This window comes from Cibotium barometz, chromosome 6, assembly GCF_041138505.1.
Source record: "Cibotium barometz isolate CiBa-2024 chromosome 6, ASM4113850v1, whole genome shotgun sequence".
Lineage (NCBI taxonomy): Eukaryota > Viridiplantae > Streptophyta > Polypodiopsida > Cyatheales > Cibotiaceae > Cibotium > Cibotium barometz.
In genome coordinates, this window is record NC_141051.1 from 7,379,626 (window position 1) to 7,396,711 (window position 17,086).

Sequence of the window (17,086 nt, forward strand, 5' to 3'; positions counted from 1 at the left end):
GATTTATTGGTGTATATATAGCAAAGTTACACTGGCTTCTCTCTCTTGCATCTGTGTATTGCTCTCTACAACAGTTGTCTTCATTTCTGTTGTGCATTCTGACATCCCATTGACATGGCAGGACGTATTTCCAAATGTCATTAGTAGATGAAGCTTCTTTCCTTAATGAGCTCAAATTGAAAGCATAAGTGCTTGTGAATTTGATTTTGATTTGTATGTTTGGTTTTAAATGCCTCGTTTAAAAGCTTGTGATGTCCACACGATGGGGACACCATGGACAAGTGTGTTGCATCACTTGTTTGCCTAACGGGACATTTGATGGATTTTGCAAATAAGTATTTAGTTTAAAACCTTAAGTCATATTGAATGGTTGCTGGTTTGCACAACCCTAAATTTTTAGGCGGACAAAGTTGTCTGTGCGGACACCAAATGTCCACCCTCCTAGGCAGACACCAAATTTTTAGTTTAAAACCTTAAGTCATTTGAATGGTTGTTGGTTTGCACAACACTAAATTTTTATGCGGACAAAGTTTTGTCTGTGTGGACACCAAATGTCCACCCTCCTAGGCAGACACCAAATTTTTAGTTTAAAACCTTAAGTCATTTGAATGGTTGTTGGTTTACACAACACTAAATTTTTATGTGGACAAAGTTTTGTCCATGCGGACACCAAATGTCCACCCTCCTAGGCAGACACCAAATTTTTAGTTTACAACCTTAAGTCATATTGAATGGTTGCTGGTTTGCACAACACTAAATTTTTAGGCGGATAAAGTTTTGTCTATGCAAACACCAAATGTCCACCCTCCTAGGCAGACAAAACTTGAAAGGCCCAAAATTTGGGCTTTGGGCATAGGAAACCACCTTATGACTCAAAGGACCAACTAAGGGGACACATGGCACTGCTTCCCACACCAGATCACCCCATGTTGCCACCACTTCATATTCTCTCCTCTCTCTAGAAAAAAAAAATCGTATTTCTCTTTTTCTTGGCTGAGAAAACTAATTTTGAGAGTTTTTGCTCATATCTTATGAGAAAAACTTGTTTAGAGTACTAAAAAACCATGGAGCTATAGTTTACTCTCCTTTACATGTTACTAAAATCAATTATCTTCATCCTACTCTTAATGGGGAACAATTTTTGATATTTCCATAGCTGCTAGAAAACTATTTTACAGCCCATTACAAGCTATTTTTAGTTGTTGTTCGACATATTTTTGACTGTGTGTGTTGCGAGGAACACTATCATGTGCTATTATTTTAGACCTGTAAATTCTACCACAGCTCTTAAATCTTGAGGATCCATTGCTGAAATATTGGTAGTAATCACTTTCACCTTGTCATTCAATTTCATGTGTTCCAAGTACACAACAAAGGCAAAACAATGATTCTACTCTCAACTGTGAGAGTTCTTTGGGCAAATGAAATGTATGTTGATATGGCTAAGTGCAAAAGGCCATTGACAATAATGTTCACGTGGGAAGCTTCACTTGAGCCTTTGCGAAGGTCGGGGTGGTGAATGAATTTAAAATTGGTTGAGCATCACAGATTGACGGATTCACGCGTGATCACAAGGGAATGGGATCTCACGGTGCTCTCGCGATGATGAAGAGTGGTGAAAGGCTGAGGGGTGCTAGTCATTTGGAAGATATTGTTTGCTACTGTCTTCACTTGCATTGTGGAAAGAAGTGGTAGTTTGACAAGGTTCGGCCTTGGGCTGCCCACTGAGATACTTGATGTATTTCACTCCTTAATGGTAATGAAAAATGCCAGTTTAAAAGGGGGGGGGGGGGGGGGGGAGGGGAGGGGACAACCCATCTTCTGGTCCCTACTGTTGTGCAAATGTGTCATGAAAGAAAGAAGCAAATCTTCTGATGTATATTTGTGAAATGATGTTTCGATGATTATGCTGAATTTAATGGGTTAATTATAGTGTTTAAGTGCAAATACTCTTGGTTTACGTTTCCAGTTTGCTACATGTGGGTGGAAATATCTCTACAGCAGCAGGTGCAGTGTCTAAGAGTGGTTATTGGCCCTTTGTGAGCCTTGTTCGAGACGAGTCTGCCAAGAGTCCACTAGATAGTCATGGTCATGTGTACAAGCCCCATACATGGTCATGGTTAGGTGTGCATGTCCCACACATGAAGCTGTGCCAATCTGTATTGCGAGTCACCCTCTGGAATGATGATGTGGTGTTCCAAGCAATGAAAGGCTTTCAGCCAAATGCAAGGGCACTAGGGTAGCATATAGATGCATGTAAAAGCAAGAAGTGCATGGCCATAGACTATGTCTATGTTGCCCCACACTTGGGCTGGGCTACGCTTGAGCAGCCCATGGGCCGTAGCTTGGGGCCCATAAAAGCCCTTATGCAAGGGTCGGCTCTATGTTGCCCTACACTCGGGCTACACTTGAGCAGCCCATGGGCCATGGCTTGGGGCCCATAAAAGCCCTTATGCAACAGTCGGCCAGCCCATAGAAGGGCCAGTCCACAATCAGCCAGCAGCAGCATGTCGGCCAGCCCGTGAAGCCACATGTGAAAAGGCGCCCAATTTGTGATGTCTAATCAGGTCATCAGCAGCAGCAGGCCGACAGCCTTCTCAGCAAACTGACCAGCATATAATTGTCCTATATTTACATGGACTTGGCAAAGAGCTAAACCATCTCATTATTCACAATTTGCTGAAGCACTTCAAGGGCCAAGACAGGCAAAAGGAGGCTAACAGCAAGGTGAACTTGAAGGTCAAGAATGTGTGAAAATGGCATTTTTCCCAGCCCTAACAAGGGGACTCTTCTGGTTTTTATTGGATATATTTGTTTTTATTGGGTCGTGCTGCTGGCCGACAGCCCCTTTACTGGGCTGACCAGCAGCACACCACCACTATATATAGCATAGCCTCATCATTCAGCATCAGTACCACATCATTGACCACATCAGGTACCACATCATCGTCTGCATGCTGCTGCCTGCGCCTGCACTACATCATATCTTCATCTTCACAATTCAGCAGCAGCACTTCTCTTGCAGCACACCTTGGGATAGCAGCCCTCTGCTACAGTAGAGTACATCAGCATTTTACATCAGCTCATACCTTGGGATAGCATCCCACCCTCTACAGCATCCCACCCTCTGCTACAGTAGAGCGCATCAGCGTTTACATAAGCTCACACCTTGGGACAGCAGCCCACTCTCTGCTACAGCACATCTGCGTTTTTCTTCTACAATTCACCTCAGGACAGCAGCCCTCTCTGCTCACCATCTCACATTATCGGGACAGCAGCCCTCTTTGCTTATCTTCATCGACACCACTCGGGATGGCAGCCCTCTCTGCTCCTCACCACCACTCAGGTATTGCAGCACCCGTGTCATCAAAGCTTGCACCACTACACCACTTGGGATGGCAGCCCTCTCTGCTCCTCATCACCACTCGGGTATTGCAGCACCCTTGTCACCAGAGCCTGCACCACTCAGGACAGCAGCCTTCTCTACTCTTCATCACCCTTCACGTACTGCAGCACCCTTGTCACTAGAGTCTGCATCACTTCACCTTCTGTGCCCACTACCACCTCGGAGTGGTGCCTCTGCATCCACCGACATGAGCCTTCAACACTGAACACCTCTTGGAGTGCCTTTGCCTCACATCGACACGAGCCTTCGTCATCGACCGTGCTTCAACTCCGACATCATCTTTGCTTCTGCATTGGTCTTCTACTCAGAGTCTCCTCACATCAAAGGGCCTCTTGTACATGTTTTCATTCACCATCATACATTCACACATTCACCCATTTCATGCTGTGTTGTTTTGTTCTGATCTCTCGTGCATCTGGTCCTTTCGTCCTTTTGCCCTCACAAAGAATAGGACATCTTCAGGCTGTTGTTTTCCAGCCAATAAAGGTCTCCAAGAAGTTAGTCTTTGACATCATTCAATAAAGCAAATACACCAGTCCTTGGTGGGGGCCCTTCAAAAGGTATTTGGGACCCTATCCTGTGTACTTGTCTTCTCTCTCTCTCTCTCTCTCTCTCTCTCTCTCTCTCTCTCTTACCTCTGTTTCATTGTGCTATCGTCAAGAACCAGGGTGCTGAATATTCATTATCAAAGTATAATATTGTCTGTAAGCTTCCGCAAGTTACAATGGCACACCACGAATAATAAGGAATACACATTGTAGGATTAACTCCACTCTAGCCTCATGTTTCTTGTGACTTGGGCAGGAGAGATTTCCTCTAGCCTATGACCTCTAATGGGAGTAACAAAAAAGGTAGTCTACCAGTATATAGTCTATTATCTTTGTAAAAGGAAAGCCATTTATACTTTCCTCTTTATGTATACCTTCATAAGATTGGAATAGATCCAAGCTTACAAATTGAGAGAATAATTGATTGATAAGAACAAAAACACAAACAAAAGTTTTGCAAAGAGCACAAGGACATCCAGAAAGATTAAGAACTTCTTAATACTTAAGTGTTCAACTAATATAAACCATCGAAGCAAGAACCTCAGTAAGATCTAATTTAACAGTCAACAAGACTTGTTTTTATTTTAATAGCAGTTTGTCTTCTTCCTGCATGTGGTGGCAGAAAGCCATAACAAAAGCCAATTCAAACTAACCCCATTCACATTGTGCATGACGAGCAAAGACTGCAAATTCAATCCATAACAAGTCTACACAAAAGGAAGTATAAACTAAGTCTTCTTTTAAGATCAAAGATACTTGCTTTGTTATACTATTTTTACAAATCTAATGTCACCACAAATATCACTGCTTTCTACCTCACTAATCTAAAATTTAAAAAAACAGCTCTGCAATATTTACTGTTCAGTTTCATGTGTTTCTTGACTCAGTTCTCCAAATCAATCCATGTAAAAAGATTATGACTTACATACTTTCTGAAGGTAAAATCAATAAGAGACTTTAGGTCTTAGTATCATACCCCTTTTCCACAAAGTCCATAAAAAAGTTGAGCTCAATTGATTCAGAGAACACCACAACACAGGCCTGGGAATGGAAGTATAGAAGGCTTTCAAGACCACGTTGATATCTAACAGTGTAAGTCCATGGTGGAGTTGTCCAAGCCATAAAAACACTGAGGGAGCATTTACTGTCCATTAAAAACTGGTCCAAGAACTCAGTAAATGTCAAAGCAGGATCTAGTCCTGGGTAGAATCCCCATTTTCTGGTGTCGCCAGAGGAGTGAGGCTTACTGGAAAGGTGCTCCTCTTCGCTGGAGTCAGATACTAAGTTCAAGTCTGTACTTGCAGAAAAGCCATCAAGTCCCTGTTCTCCAATGACCTTGGGAGACCTGAAAGAATCAGAGACAGAAACTTCAAGGATAGATCTCTCAGCTGCATTTCCAAGTTTTCCACCTACACCTTCACTACTTTCAGCAGTTGATGTGCTATTTCTATCTGTAACAATCATATTTTCTGATTTGTTCTGAGATTGAATGGTTTCAGCAATGCCAGGTTTTGCTTCTGCCTTCCCCGATTCAAACATGGCTGTTTTGGTGTTAACTCTTCGTAAAGCCTTCAATATAGCTTTGTCACTGCCACTCAGACCACTGGGACCAGATGTGTCAGGATCCTGTAGAAGGGGGTTATTGGCAGGATTTAACGGATCAAAAGGAGCTTTGCTTGACCGCTCCTTCCTGTATGTATCTCCTTTGTTGGGTTTCTTGTCAGTCCATGAATGTATGAAACGATTCCTACCCTTATCAGTCCTCAAAAGCAATGCATCCTCTATGGCTGTAACCTGTTCTAGTCTCTCCCTAACATCTTGATCTACAGGCTCATCATCTGAGCTAAAGATTTGTGTGCTATCTGAGGAGCTACCATTTATGCTACCAGCTTGTGGTACATGAATGGATTCCCAGTTGTGAGCTCCAAGCTTAAAATTTCTTGAAGCCAAGTGATTCAATGAGCTCTTAAAATTGCCAGTCTTTCGAGCAACTCCCAGCAGGTGGTCCCATATGATTACAGACCGTCGATAACTGGCATTCTTGTCAGATTGCCCGGCAGTATGCCATCCATTGCGCCTGGGAACATAGCCAGGTTGTCTTTTAACCCCCATATCTTCCAAGGGATCCCATCTTGGAACGGTCTTTACACCTCCCAGACTTTGCAGAGATTTTGAAACTTTTGTTTCAACGTGCATCCCATCACCACTGTCTCGCTTTGTGCCCCTTCCTTTCGAATCTTTCACCTCGTCCATTCTGTTAAACAAATTCATGCTGTCCGAAACCCCAGCCAACAAATCCTTTGGTGTATGAGTGCTGGAATCGATGTCCACGTCGTGCCATTCAGTAGTTCTTCCGCCTTCTTCTTTTGGATAAAGCTTTCTCTTCTCGTGCCCGTCCAGTCCAGCTTCCTCCTCCTCCTCCTCCTCCTCCTCCTCCTCCTCCATGTCGTCTGCTGCATTGCTCTCGAGGTCCTCCTCGACCTCCACATCAGCCTCTGTCTCTGTGTCTTCGTCCTCGTCTTCCTCCTCGTCCTCCTGCCCTAACAAGAAAGAGCCATTACCTGTTTTCGCCTCATCAAGCTTCTGCTGTGAAGCCTTCGAATACAAGACATCCTCTTCCTTGTCGGTGTGCTCGTCAAGACTCGACCGCTCTGATGAAGCCACCGAGATCTCGAATGCTTTGTTTTCCTGCCACGTGACTGGAGGTAGATCAGAAATAGAGCGACGACCGAGATGGTTGACATTGGAACCTGGAGGACTTTCAATCCTTGCGTGAAAGAAGGCCAGGGTACAGAAGAGGAGAAGCACGGTGATGGAGCAATAGATGCAGCCTCTCTGTTGTTGCTGTTTTCGGTTCCGAGGGGATGAGTGCCTAGCTCGGATCAGCCTGGATGGAGAACGCTTGAACATGGCGTACAAATGTCTTGCATTTCTCTTCTTCTTCTACCGGTGACAGTCGCAAGTATGCGCTATTAAAATACACAAGTATATTTTTTTTTCGTACACACCCGGGCCCACTCAAGTGGGTGGAGCCGATTTTCCCTTCCAACAATTAGCCAATTATCATGGTCGGGCAAGGGCCACGTACCATCAATTAGGCATCCCCCATGACCACCGCGATGAGTCGAGCGCTGGAACAGCGGAGGGGTCTCGTATGGATCCTCCTATCTCGGGTGATCCACCACCCGAGGAGGAGGAGTCACTCGAGTGTTCAAGGGACAAGAGCCCAAGCAACCAAACACATCAAGCGAGCATAGGTGTCCTTGAACTCATAACCTAGAGGTTACAAGTCACAAGCTTTGAAACTCAGTTGGGACAATACAGAAGTATATTTAAATACACAACGCGTGTATTTAAATATATAATACACAAATATAATTTAGAATACTGCTATTAAAATACAGACAAGTATATTTAAATACACAATGCGTATATTAGTATATTTGTGTATTTAATATATAATACACAAATATAATTTAGAATACTGCTATTAAAATACAGAAGTATATTTAAATACACAACGCGTGTATTTAAATATATAATACACAAATATAATTTAGAATACTGCTATTAAAATACATACAAGTATATTTAAATACACAACGCGTGTATTTTATGAAGAAAAGAAAGCTTTGAAATTTTATTTGAGCTCCACAAGTTATTTATATTATGCTTGAAAATATAGATCATTAGTAGAGAGGACACTTGTATGGTGTTTTAAATTTTTTAGATTCTTTATTGGTCATGCCATTTGTAGGATTTCACGAAGGCAGAATGTTTGGTCAATCAAAGTGAGTGATAAAAATTCAACATGACCGTGACTAAGATTGTTCTAGAGAATTGGTCATGCCATTTGTAGGATTTCACGGAAGTAGATTGTTTGGTCAATCAAAGTGAGTGATAAAAATTCAACATGACCGTGACTAAGATTGTTCTAGAGAAGCTACATGTCATGGCTTTAATTACATTAAAATGTTGTCCCGTCTTTAAATGATGGAGTTTTTTTAATTCTGACAATTATAATTACATTGAAATGTAATTATAATTCTGACAATTATAATTACATTGAAATGTTGTCTCGTCTTTAAATGATGGAGTTTTTTAATTCTGACAATTATAATTACATTGAAATGTTGACTTTGTCTTGTCTTGAGTTTATTTTTTTTATTTTTTCAAATAAAAGGCACAAGAAGTTAGAAAGAATTACATCACATAAAGATCTTTCACCAGCATAATATCCTTGGTGATTATTGTTTCTCTCGACAACATCATATCCTAGATTGTGTTAATCAGCTTGTGTTAATCAGCTTGTCATCCTGTCTGACCTTTCCTTTCTTGTGTAGCTGGGCTATCTTGGTATCCAAGTCTCTCAGTCTCCTCTAAATGCATCTTTCACCTGCATGTATCAAATGATCTTTCAGCCAGATGTGGCGAGTAGGAGTACTATTATAAATAAAGTCCAGTCTGTTTAACCAAAGGCACCAAAGCATTTTAGACCTCAACACAGCCCATAACTCCATAGAACACCCAATGCTTTCCCCCGGAACCAGGCTTTTCTAGCCTAGTGATAGGCCATTCTAGGCATGCAAGCTAAGTTGTCAGAGAGTCAAAGCATCTTTTAGCTTGTGGACAGTGGATGAAGATGTGCAAGTCATCCTCCATCTCATGACATCTATAACATTTACCATCCCCAATGTTAATTTTGAGAGCTCTCTGATGGGTCCAGATAGCTCTATGCATAACCAGCCAAGCCAGGCAGGCATTCTTTGGCTCAACATACTTATTCCACAGCTTACCAAAAGGAAGTACCATTGAGATCTGTCCAAACTAAGGCCCCATCTCTTATTAAGTTTACAGTGCACAAGGGAAGCCCTCTACTTGGCTCGAATGGGCAATAGGTTAGTATGTGCCCTCCATTGGAAGGCTTTAGTGTGTGGTAAATCTTTAATAGAGAGTAATCAATAGTCTGTGTGACTCCACAAGCTAATCCTCTCACCAATGAGATCTAATTCTGAATTAGACAAGGCCACCACATAGAGTCTCTACCATGGATGCCTCAGTGTCGCGGGGTTTTTTTAACAGTATTAGGTCCCTTTTCATAGAATTCCATGCAGACCAAAGGGATGTGACAAGAACAGGTTTGATGTGGAAACTACTCAACATAATTGTAAGGGGGAGAAGATTCTTCCATTTGGGGTGTTTTTTTAGTAATCCTATTAATTAGCCAAGCCCATTCTTCTGGGTGGAGAAAGCTTCTCAAGATCCATTTAGCAGCCATTCTATCAACCAAGTTTGTCACATTTGTGAGGCCTAGTCCCCCTTCTCATGTTTCTATACAACACCAATCCCAAGGTCAACCCCCATAGGAAGTTCCTTCACAACCTAATGAGTTTTATTAGATCAACATCTAGGGGTCTCCAGCAGCTCACAAAGTAGATGACAGATGGGACTATGAAGTGATTGATAATCATTTTTCTTCCTACAAGATTAAGCTGCATTTTCTGCCATCTCGTGAGTTTGCATTCAACTTTTCTTGGCACCCATTGTTGCCACCTCTATTTTAGATTGACTTTGAAGCCCATTGGGATGCCCAGAAGTCTAAAAATCACCGCATCCTCCAAGGTGTTACATCCTGCCTAAATCAACCAGCCTAGAGGCTTCTCTATCCGAGTTCTAATGCTTGTTTTCTGATGGTATTACAGAACTTGAGGCTCTGCAGCAATAGATGTCCAGACATGACCAGAAGCATCTAATACTCTGCTCAGTATTTTCTACCATTGCATTTGTGTCATCTACAAACATCTGAGTGCACAATTGTTTACCATTTGGAGGGCAATACCCTACATTTCACCTTTGTTCATTCTATCTTTAATCAACCGGTTAAGACCATCTGCAGCAATAGTATAAAGCAGAGGGGCTAGGGGGCAACCTTGCCTAATGGACTTAGTTAGGGAGGATGCCTTAGAGAGCACTGTGAGAGATTCCAATACATAGTGCTAGTTGAGCCTATCATATGCTTTATCAAAGTCTATTTTGAAGAAGATATAGTCCTGTTCAAATTCTTTAGCAAACTCCATACCCTCCCATATAGTAATTATGGCATCTAGGATATACATTCCTTTTATGAAACCCTTCTGTTCCTATCGGATCCAACTCTTTAGCTAGCTGGACAGTCTCATGGCCAAGGGGGTTAGGGTGAGCCTTAATAACTACCTAGAGTGTAGGAGGGAGTATTATTTTTGGCTAGCCATACGAGCAACTCTTCATGTGGCATCATCTATGGGAGGAGGATAGCGAAGAGTCTACTCTGGAGATTTATATAAATTACCTTCCATACTAGGCCTATAACTTGAACTTAACCATGATAGTGGAGAAGTTAGGCTTTATTAAAGAGCATAGAATCCGTGGGAGGAGTCATTTTTCCTTAGATGATTATTTAGCTAGGCTTCAACACTCTAATTTGTATCTTTTTATGATGCAAATCAAAAGTGATTGAGTAGATTTGATGGCCAAACTCCAGGCCTTGGCAGGAGTGAGTCCTCTACTAATGAAATCTCCCTAAATTTTTTTAACTTCCTCTTGAACAATAGGCATCTTGAACAAAGGAGGGTCAGTGTGGAACCACTGGTTAGATACCTTTTTGTCATAATTATCCAACATTAGGGTGATGGGGTAATGATCTGCTTCCCCTGGGCATAGTTCTGCCATGTGGACTCCCCGGTGTTCCCCAGGTCACATAACCCAAAGTGGTTTGATGTGTTCTACCCAGGATTTCTTCTCTGCACCTTTAATGGTATGTCCCAAACCTTTGTACCTAACTTCTTTGGTCTTCTCACCATGTTGAAATCTCCCATTAAGATAATGGGGTCTGGAACTAAGCTCATGGCCCTCCATGTTCTGGCTTTGTTGGCTTGGGCACCTGTAGCATATATGCCAATAAAGGAGAATGTAGACAACTCAAATGCCACCCACTGGTCATACATATCAAGTTGTATATCCTTCATCTCATCTTGGTGGTCATTGTGCATCCCTATTGCTACACCACCAAAGCCTTGAGTGTGGGCAGTGTAGATCCAAATATGCTCTTTAGAGATGGATTGAAGCCTTCTCTCTAGCTCAATGCCACTGAGTTTGACTTCAGTTAAGGCAATGAAGTCAAGTTTACCTTGTTTTTTTAGCCATTGCCTCACTAGCTGGACTTTAGAGGGGTCAGTCAGTCCCTTCACATTCAATGTAGTGCATTTCATTTAACTTTTTATGAGAGTGGACCTTTCTAGGTCCAACTTTAGAAGCAGATTGGCGATTGGTGGATCCCACCAATGTGTGAACTCTTTTAAGTTCCTTAACTACCTCCATTTTATTTATGTTGCCATTTTCTATATCAAACAAGGCCAGGTTGGCCATGTTCTACTCATCAATCAGATGCACCTCCTCTAATGGTAATGATTGACCAGGTCATGGTCCATTTGGTTTGTTTCTGCTAAGATTCTAGATCTATCCAAGGGTGTGGATTGGATGGTCTCTTGAGAGTCCCTAGTGTCCTCTGGGTCGGAGGGGTTATCTAGCAGAGCATATAAGTATTCGTATGCCCTCTGTTGGCTCGACTAGTTCTGTCTAAATATCCTTCTCCTGTTGGGGAGAGTGAACCCATCACCTTTTTCTTTTAAGGTAGAAGGAACTTGGGGGGGGGGGGGGGGGGGGGGCTTGAGGATTGATCCCTCCATTAGGCTAGCTTTTGCTGTTGGAAGGTTGCTTGGCCGGGGAACTAGGGCTTCTCAGGTTGGGGTATTTAGTAGGACAGTTCCTCATTACATGCCCTTGCATTCAACAATGGATGCAAGCATTGGGGAAGGTGTTTATGAAGGATTTTTTTCTGCATGCTGTACTCCCCACAATTAATCTCTATTTTATCTATTAGGGATTCGTCAAGGTCAACTTCCACTAGTTTTTGAGGATGCCAGGCAGGCTTTCTTGGGTCTCATGCCAAGGACGTTGCCTATGGGTGAGACAATCTTTTCATCCAAGGGTATAGATAAAAGGGGAGATTGGGTAGTTCCACCCACATCGGGCAGGCAGAGGGTTTGGGACCATCATTAGGGTGGAACTCTTTGGACCATCGAAAGAAACAAAAAGGGATATTTCTGGGGATGGCCTGGATGATTTCCACTTCAATACCAATAGCAGACCAATTATCCCTAACCCAACTCCTTAAGAACTCAACCGGGGGTCTAGGACCAAACAATAGACCTACCAAGCATCTGGCTGAGTAATCCTTTTCCAAAGAAAATGCCAAGTCTGGGGGCAAGCAGACCTTTGGTTTGTTGGAATGAGGATTACCTAGTGGGGGGCTGAGTTGTCCTTCGTTCGCATCATCTTAAAAGCCTCATTTTTTTCCTCAACTTTTTTATGTAACAGTAGTAGATTCGATTCTTCAACTCTGGCTCTTGAGTTCTCCAATTGCTTCTTGGTTTCCATGAAGTCCTCATCATTCTGTCATACCTCATCAGGTCCTCTCTATTGGGGTCCATGGCTGGGGGCCAAGGGGGAAATTGCTAGTGAGAGGGGAATTGATCTCCTCTTCTACTCTAAGGGCCTTATGCTACCACAATGCCCGAGCTAGCGCCTTGTGGCCGAAGCAAAGTGGGGGTACCTCTCCACTCGTCGGTGCCCATGCACCTAGGGGGGAGGGGGGTGTTGCTTGCCTGATCGAAAAAGCTAATAAGCCTAAAGAGAGATAAAGGAAAGAGGATGGGATAGAACTGCTAAACCCTAGTTGCCATAGCCTAACCAAAACGGCATCCCTTTTTGCTCCACGCGACCCCTAGCGCATTTGCGTCCACATTCTGGAAACTTTTGCTTTCTACCTTTTGTCTTATCTTGAGTTTTTAATTATATGACAATTTATTGTGCTTTGAATGTGTGATTAAGTAGTAAGTATATTTTGCACAATTTGTAAGTGGCAACGTGTTATTTTATTGCATAAGCATTAAGTGATATGTATACTTTGGGTGTTGGAAGATCTATAACTAGGTTCTCCCACAACCCCGTTAACTAGGCCGTGCAAGTTGCATATGAAATTAATGCATACAAAGTTCCAACCTTCAAGCTCTCATCGTGCTAAGGTCAACGGTGCAATTTCATAAGAAAAAACCCAATCATGTTGATTTCGGTGCAGTTGGGCATGCTTGGTCAAGTTCCTAAAATTTTGGGATTGCCCAGTAAATATGGCTCGTGGGAAATCCCTCTTGTAAGAAGGTGAATAGGTAGTAGCATTATAAAGGTCCATATGTAATGCTCATGTAATAGTCCTATATCTATATTTAGGGATTTCAGATGGCATCTCATTATGTTTGGGGTTTTGTGGACCCCCTCTTTTTCATGCCAAGAGTGTGCAATAATTCACAGCCTACATCTGTGTCCACAATGGCTCACCTCTCTCTCTCTCTCTCTCTCTCTCTCTCTCTCTCTCTCTCTCTCTAGCTTGATTTTCCTTGTGGGTATTATTTCTCTTTACACTTAGGAAAGGATTAAGTATTTTAGGGTCCCCCTCCTCAACATTCTGGAGGGTAAGTGGATGCATATTACAATGGATTTCACTACAGGCCTTCCTCTTACCAAGAGGGGATGGGATAGTGTTTATGTGACGAAAGCCCCTCACACTTTATGCCTACAAAGGTAAAATATTTGGCATCTATGGTTGCTCGCCAATGCATGGAACTTGTGTTCAAGTTGCATGGTATGCCAGAGCAAATAGTGAGTGATCAAGATTTGAAATTCATGGGCACTTTTTGGCATACACTATTTGAGCGCATGGATTCTCAATTGACTCCTAGCATGGACCACTGATGGTCAAACAAAAAGGGTCACAACAATGGGCTTAAGACTTACTTGAGGCCTTATTGTATGAGATGCAACATGCATGTGATGAGTGGTTGTATTCGGCGGAGTTTGCCTACAATAGCACCTATCACGATGCGAGCATTGGGATGTCACTTTTGATGCTATATATGGCTATAGGCACACAACTATTGTGGATTTTAAGCAAGAGAATGTGAACTCTCATGCAAAGGATGAAGTGGAAAGAATGCAAGCCCTTTTGCAACATACAAAGATAATATCAAGAAGTATCAAGAAAAGATGAAGCACTATGAAGATGCACATAGAAAAACATTAGATTTCAATGAGGGTGATTATGTGTTCTTGAGGATACCCAAGATGAGGTATGGTTCTCTCAAGGGAAACACCAACACTAAGCTTGCTCATCTTATTATAGCCCTTATACAAGGTTTTGAGAAGAGTTAGAGAGGTGGCATACCAGTTACTGCCTAGTACCACAAGGATACATATGTCTATCACGTATCTCACTTGAAAGGTTATGTTGGGCTAGAAGTACAAGTTTTGGATGAGTTACCTCCCATGAATGAGGATGGAATGGTTGAATTGTACCAGGAAAAGTGTTAGATATGAGAGTGCAAGTGCTTCGCAATTAAACTTTGTAAGAATATCTTATTCAATGGAAAGAATTACCTCGAGATAAAGCAACTTGGCAACCCTCTTCCATGTTGGAAAGCTCTGAAGCTCTTTTTGGATGTATTTATTTGATAGGCTACATGAGTGGAATAATAGTAAATATACTTGTTGGAAATTTTTGTTATTCATTGTTATAAGACTTTGGGAGAGTTGATTTTGCATGCAATTGTTATATGTACTTCTTGGAAACCTAGTACTATCATGTACTATGGTTAAGAGGTCGATTTAAGGGCATTACATGTGGTGGGGGACTTTTACGCTCAAGAATGCTCTCTTGAACCAAAATTACAGATTTGAATCTCTTCACTCATGATATTGATATTGACAATTATCTCGATTTTGAGGACAAATCCATTCTTCGGTGGGGATGGTTTGTAATGAAGTGGGCTCAAATACTTTGTTGTGTAATTGGGCCATGTACATATTGGCTAAAATAAGAAAGTTAGTAGGCCAATAAGGGGGCCATGGGCATGTTCAAGTGTGGAGGCCAAGGCACAAGTGAACATGGCCAATACTATTTTAGGCTTAATTGTCGTTACCCAATTATGACTAAATATTTTCACTAAACATTATGGCTTAATTGTAATTACCCAATTATGACTAAACATTTTCACTAAACATGGCCAAGAGTATTTTAGCTTAATTGTAGTTACCCAATTATGACTAAACATTATAGGCTTAATTGTAATTACCCAATTATGACTAAACATTTTCACTGGACATTATAGGCTTAATTGTAATTACCCAATTATGACTAAACATGGCAAAAAGTATATGTCAATTATAGGCTTAATTTTAATTCCCCAACCTAATTATAACTAAACATTTTCACTAATTAATTGACTTGTTCAAGCAAGCTTCAATGGTGACTCCATGTAAACAATTGACTTGTCCCCTTTCTTACATAAACTCTTGATAGTGTTGGGATATTTTACAGACTTGCAGTGCCAAATCTTAACAAAGAGGTACTTAAACAACATACCACTTTATTGACACGTGCTATTGGTTTATTGTACAAGTGGATCGAGTGTCTCAATGTCACTTCCTTTACCCCTATTGTGTGGTTGGCCTAAAAGGTGCTTGATTGTGCATAGCTAATGGGTCCTATTGCTTCATGCTTTGGTTGATTGTGAAGAGATATTATTTATCTAGCTATCTCATTTAAAAAATAAAATTCTATTGATTACGATGTAAAGTGATTATTATTTAGAATTGTCTATTAAGTAGAATTGTTCTTTCCTACTATTTTTCAAACCTTACTCACATTACTAGTTTCCTAGGTGGAATTGATATGTAAGGTTGAAATTGGCTAGATTATGCATCCAATTATAATTAAAGTTGAGAATCTTGAACAAGATAGGTATTCAATACGCCACCCTTTTCTCAAAGGATGATGTATCCAGCATTGCCTTGAGGACTCCCAACCATGCTATTAATGAGGTACTAGAATGCGAGGAGAATAATAGTTTTGAAGAGAGCAAGAATTTGTTGAAGAACCTATGGAGAAAAGAAGGACCCCACCAAGAAGGAAAAAAGTGCTTAACAACTTCTTAGACTACTAGAAGAAAAATGCACATTATGGATGTAAATTCTTACCCATTAGGGATGCACATAATTTTATGCTTGACCATAACTAAACCCTTACTATCCACATTGTCCAGTGTAAGCTAAATGTAAAAATAGCCTATTTAATCACCCACCATTTCACCACCTCCACCACTATCATAACACCTCCCTCAAACTTGTGTAACAAACATGGAGGGAGACCCTAACCTCCACCTTGTCAAGTGCATGTTGAACATAAAAATAGCCTATTTACCTCCACTATCCCAACACCTCCCTCAAACTTGTGTAGTAAAGATGATGTCAAGCTCAACATGAGCTGAAAGTTATGATATGCCTAGGTGACCATTTTTGCTACTTACATTACTGACGTGTTTGGTAGGATGCTGACGTGATAGCCAGTGATTCTACAGCTGGACTACACTAGCTACTAGTCCACCATTGAGTTATGGCATACTTATCTTGCCAGCTCACTCACTTAGCGTGTTCACATTATGGACTGCATGTACATAGTACTTTAGTACTTCTGTTGTATTTCCCTTATCTTTTGGTAGAACCCTTTTGTTGTGAAGAAGAAGAACAACAAATTTTCAGCCTCTCATTGTGTGTGTTCTAAGGTTTGTGTGAGTGTGTGTACTTGCAAGAGCTCAAGCTCTCTTCCTCCATGCATCTTTTCAAATAGGTAGAGGTTGAAGCAAACCATCGAGTTTATGTGAGGTCCTATTGAATTTAAAAGGCATACTTTTGGAGACAAAGCTCACATACATCTCCCCATAGGACTTTCCAATGAAACTCTTTCTTTTTGCATCATAGTTCTTAAAGAGATCCAAATGTCCAACCATGGGAGAAGAATGCATCTCAACCAAAACTTTTGCCGAATGACGTACAAGATACACTCTCTCCTTGGAGTATAAAAGCCCATTATGCAATTGAAAATGGGTCAAACCATCACACGTACCATGCTATAATTTTTGTACCATATGTGATGCCTCTTTATCTAGAATATACTCTTCTTAAATATCCACAATCCAATCCTTAT

At 41.4% G+C, this 17,086-nt stretch overlaps 1 protein-coding gene across 3 annotated transcripts in view; it reads right to left on the minus strand.

Annotated features, from left to right (window-relative positions):
• LOC147637387 (alpha 1,4-glycosyltransferase family protein) overlaps positions 1-6,915 on the minus strand; it is a 48,452-nt gene extending 41,537 nt beyond the window's left edge. For 2 of the 3 annotated variants that reach the window (XR_015266030.1, XM_086799188.1), the window contains exon 1: positions 4,931-6,914. Coding sequence is in view for 2 of the 3 variants with exons in the window: in XM_086799188.1 (XP_086655314.1) it covers positions 4,931-6,864 (1,934 nt within the window). In the remaining variant the exon portion in view is untranslated. Of the gene's footprint in view, positions 1-4,930 lie in introns of all 3 variants that reach the window. The other variant, XM_086799187.1, reaches the window with a different exon arrangement.
• Between the last annotated feature and the right edge of the window lie 10,171 nt (positions 6,916-17,086).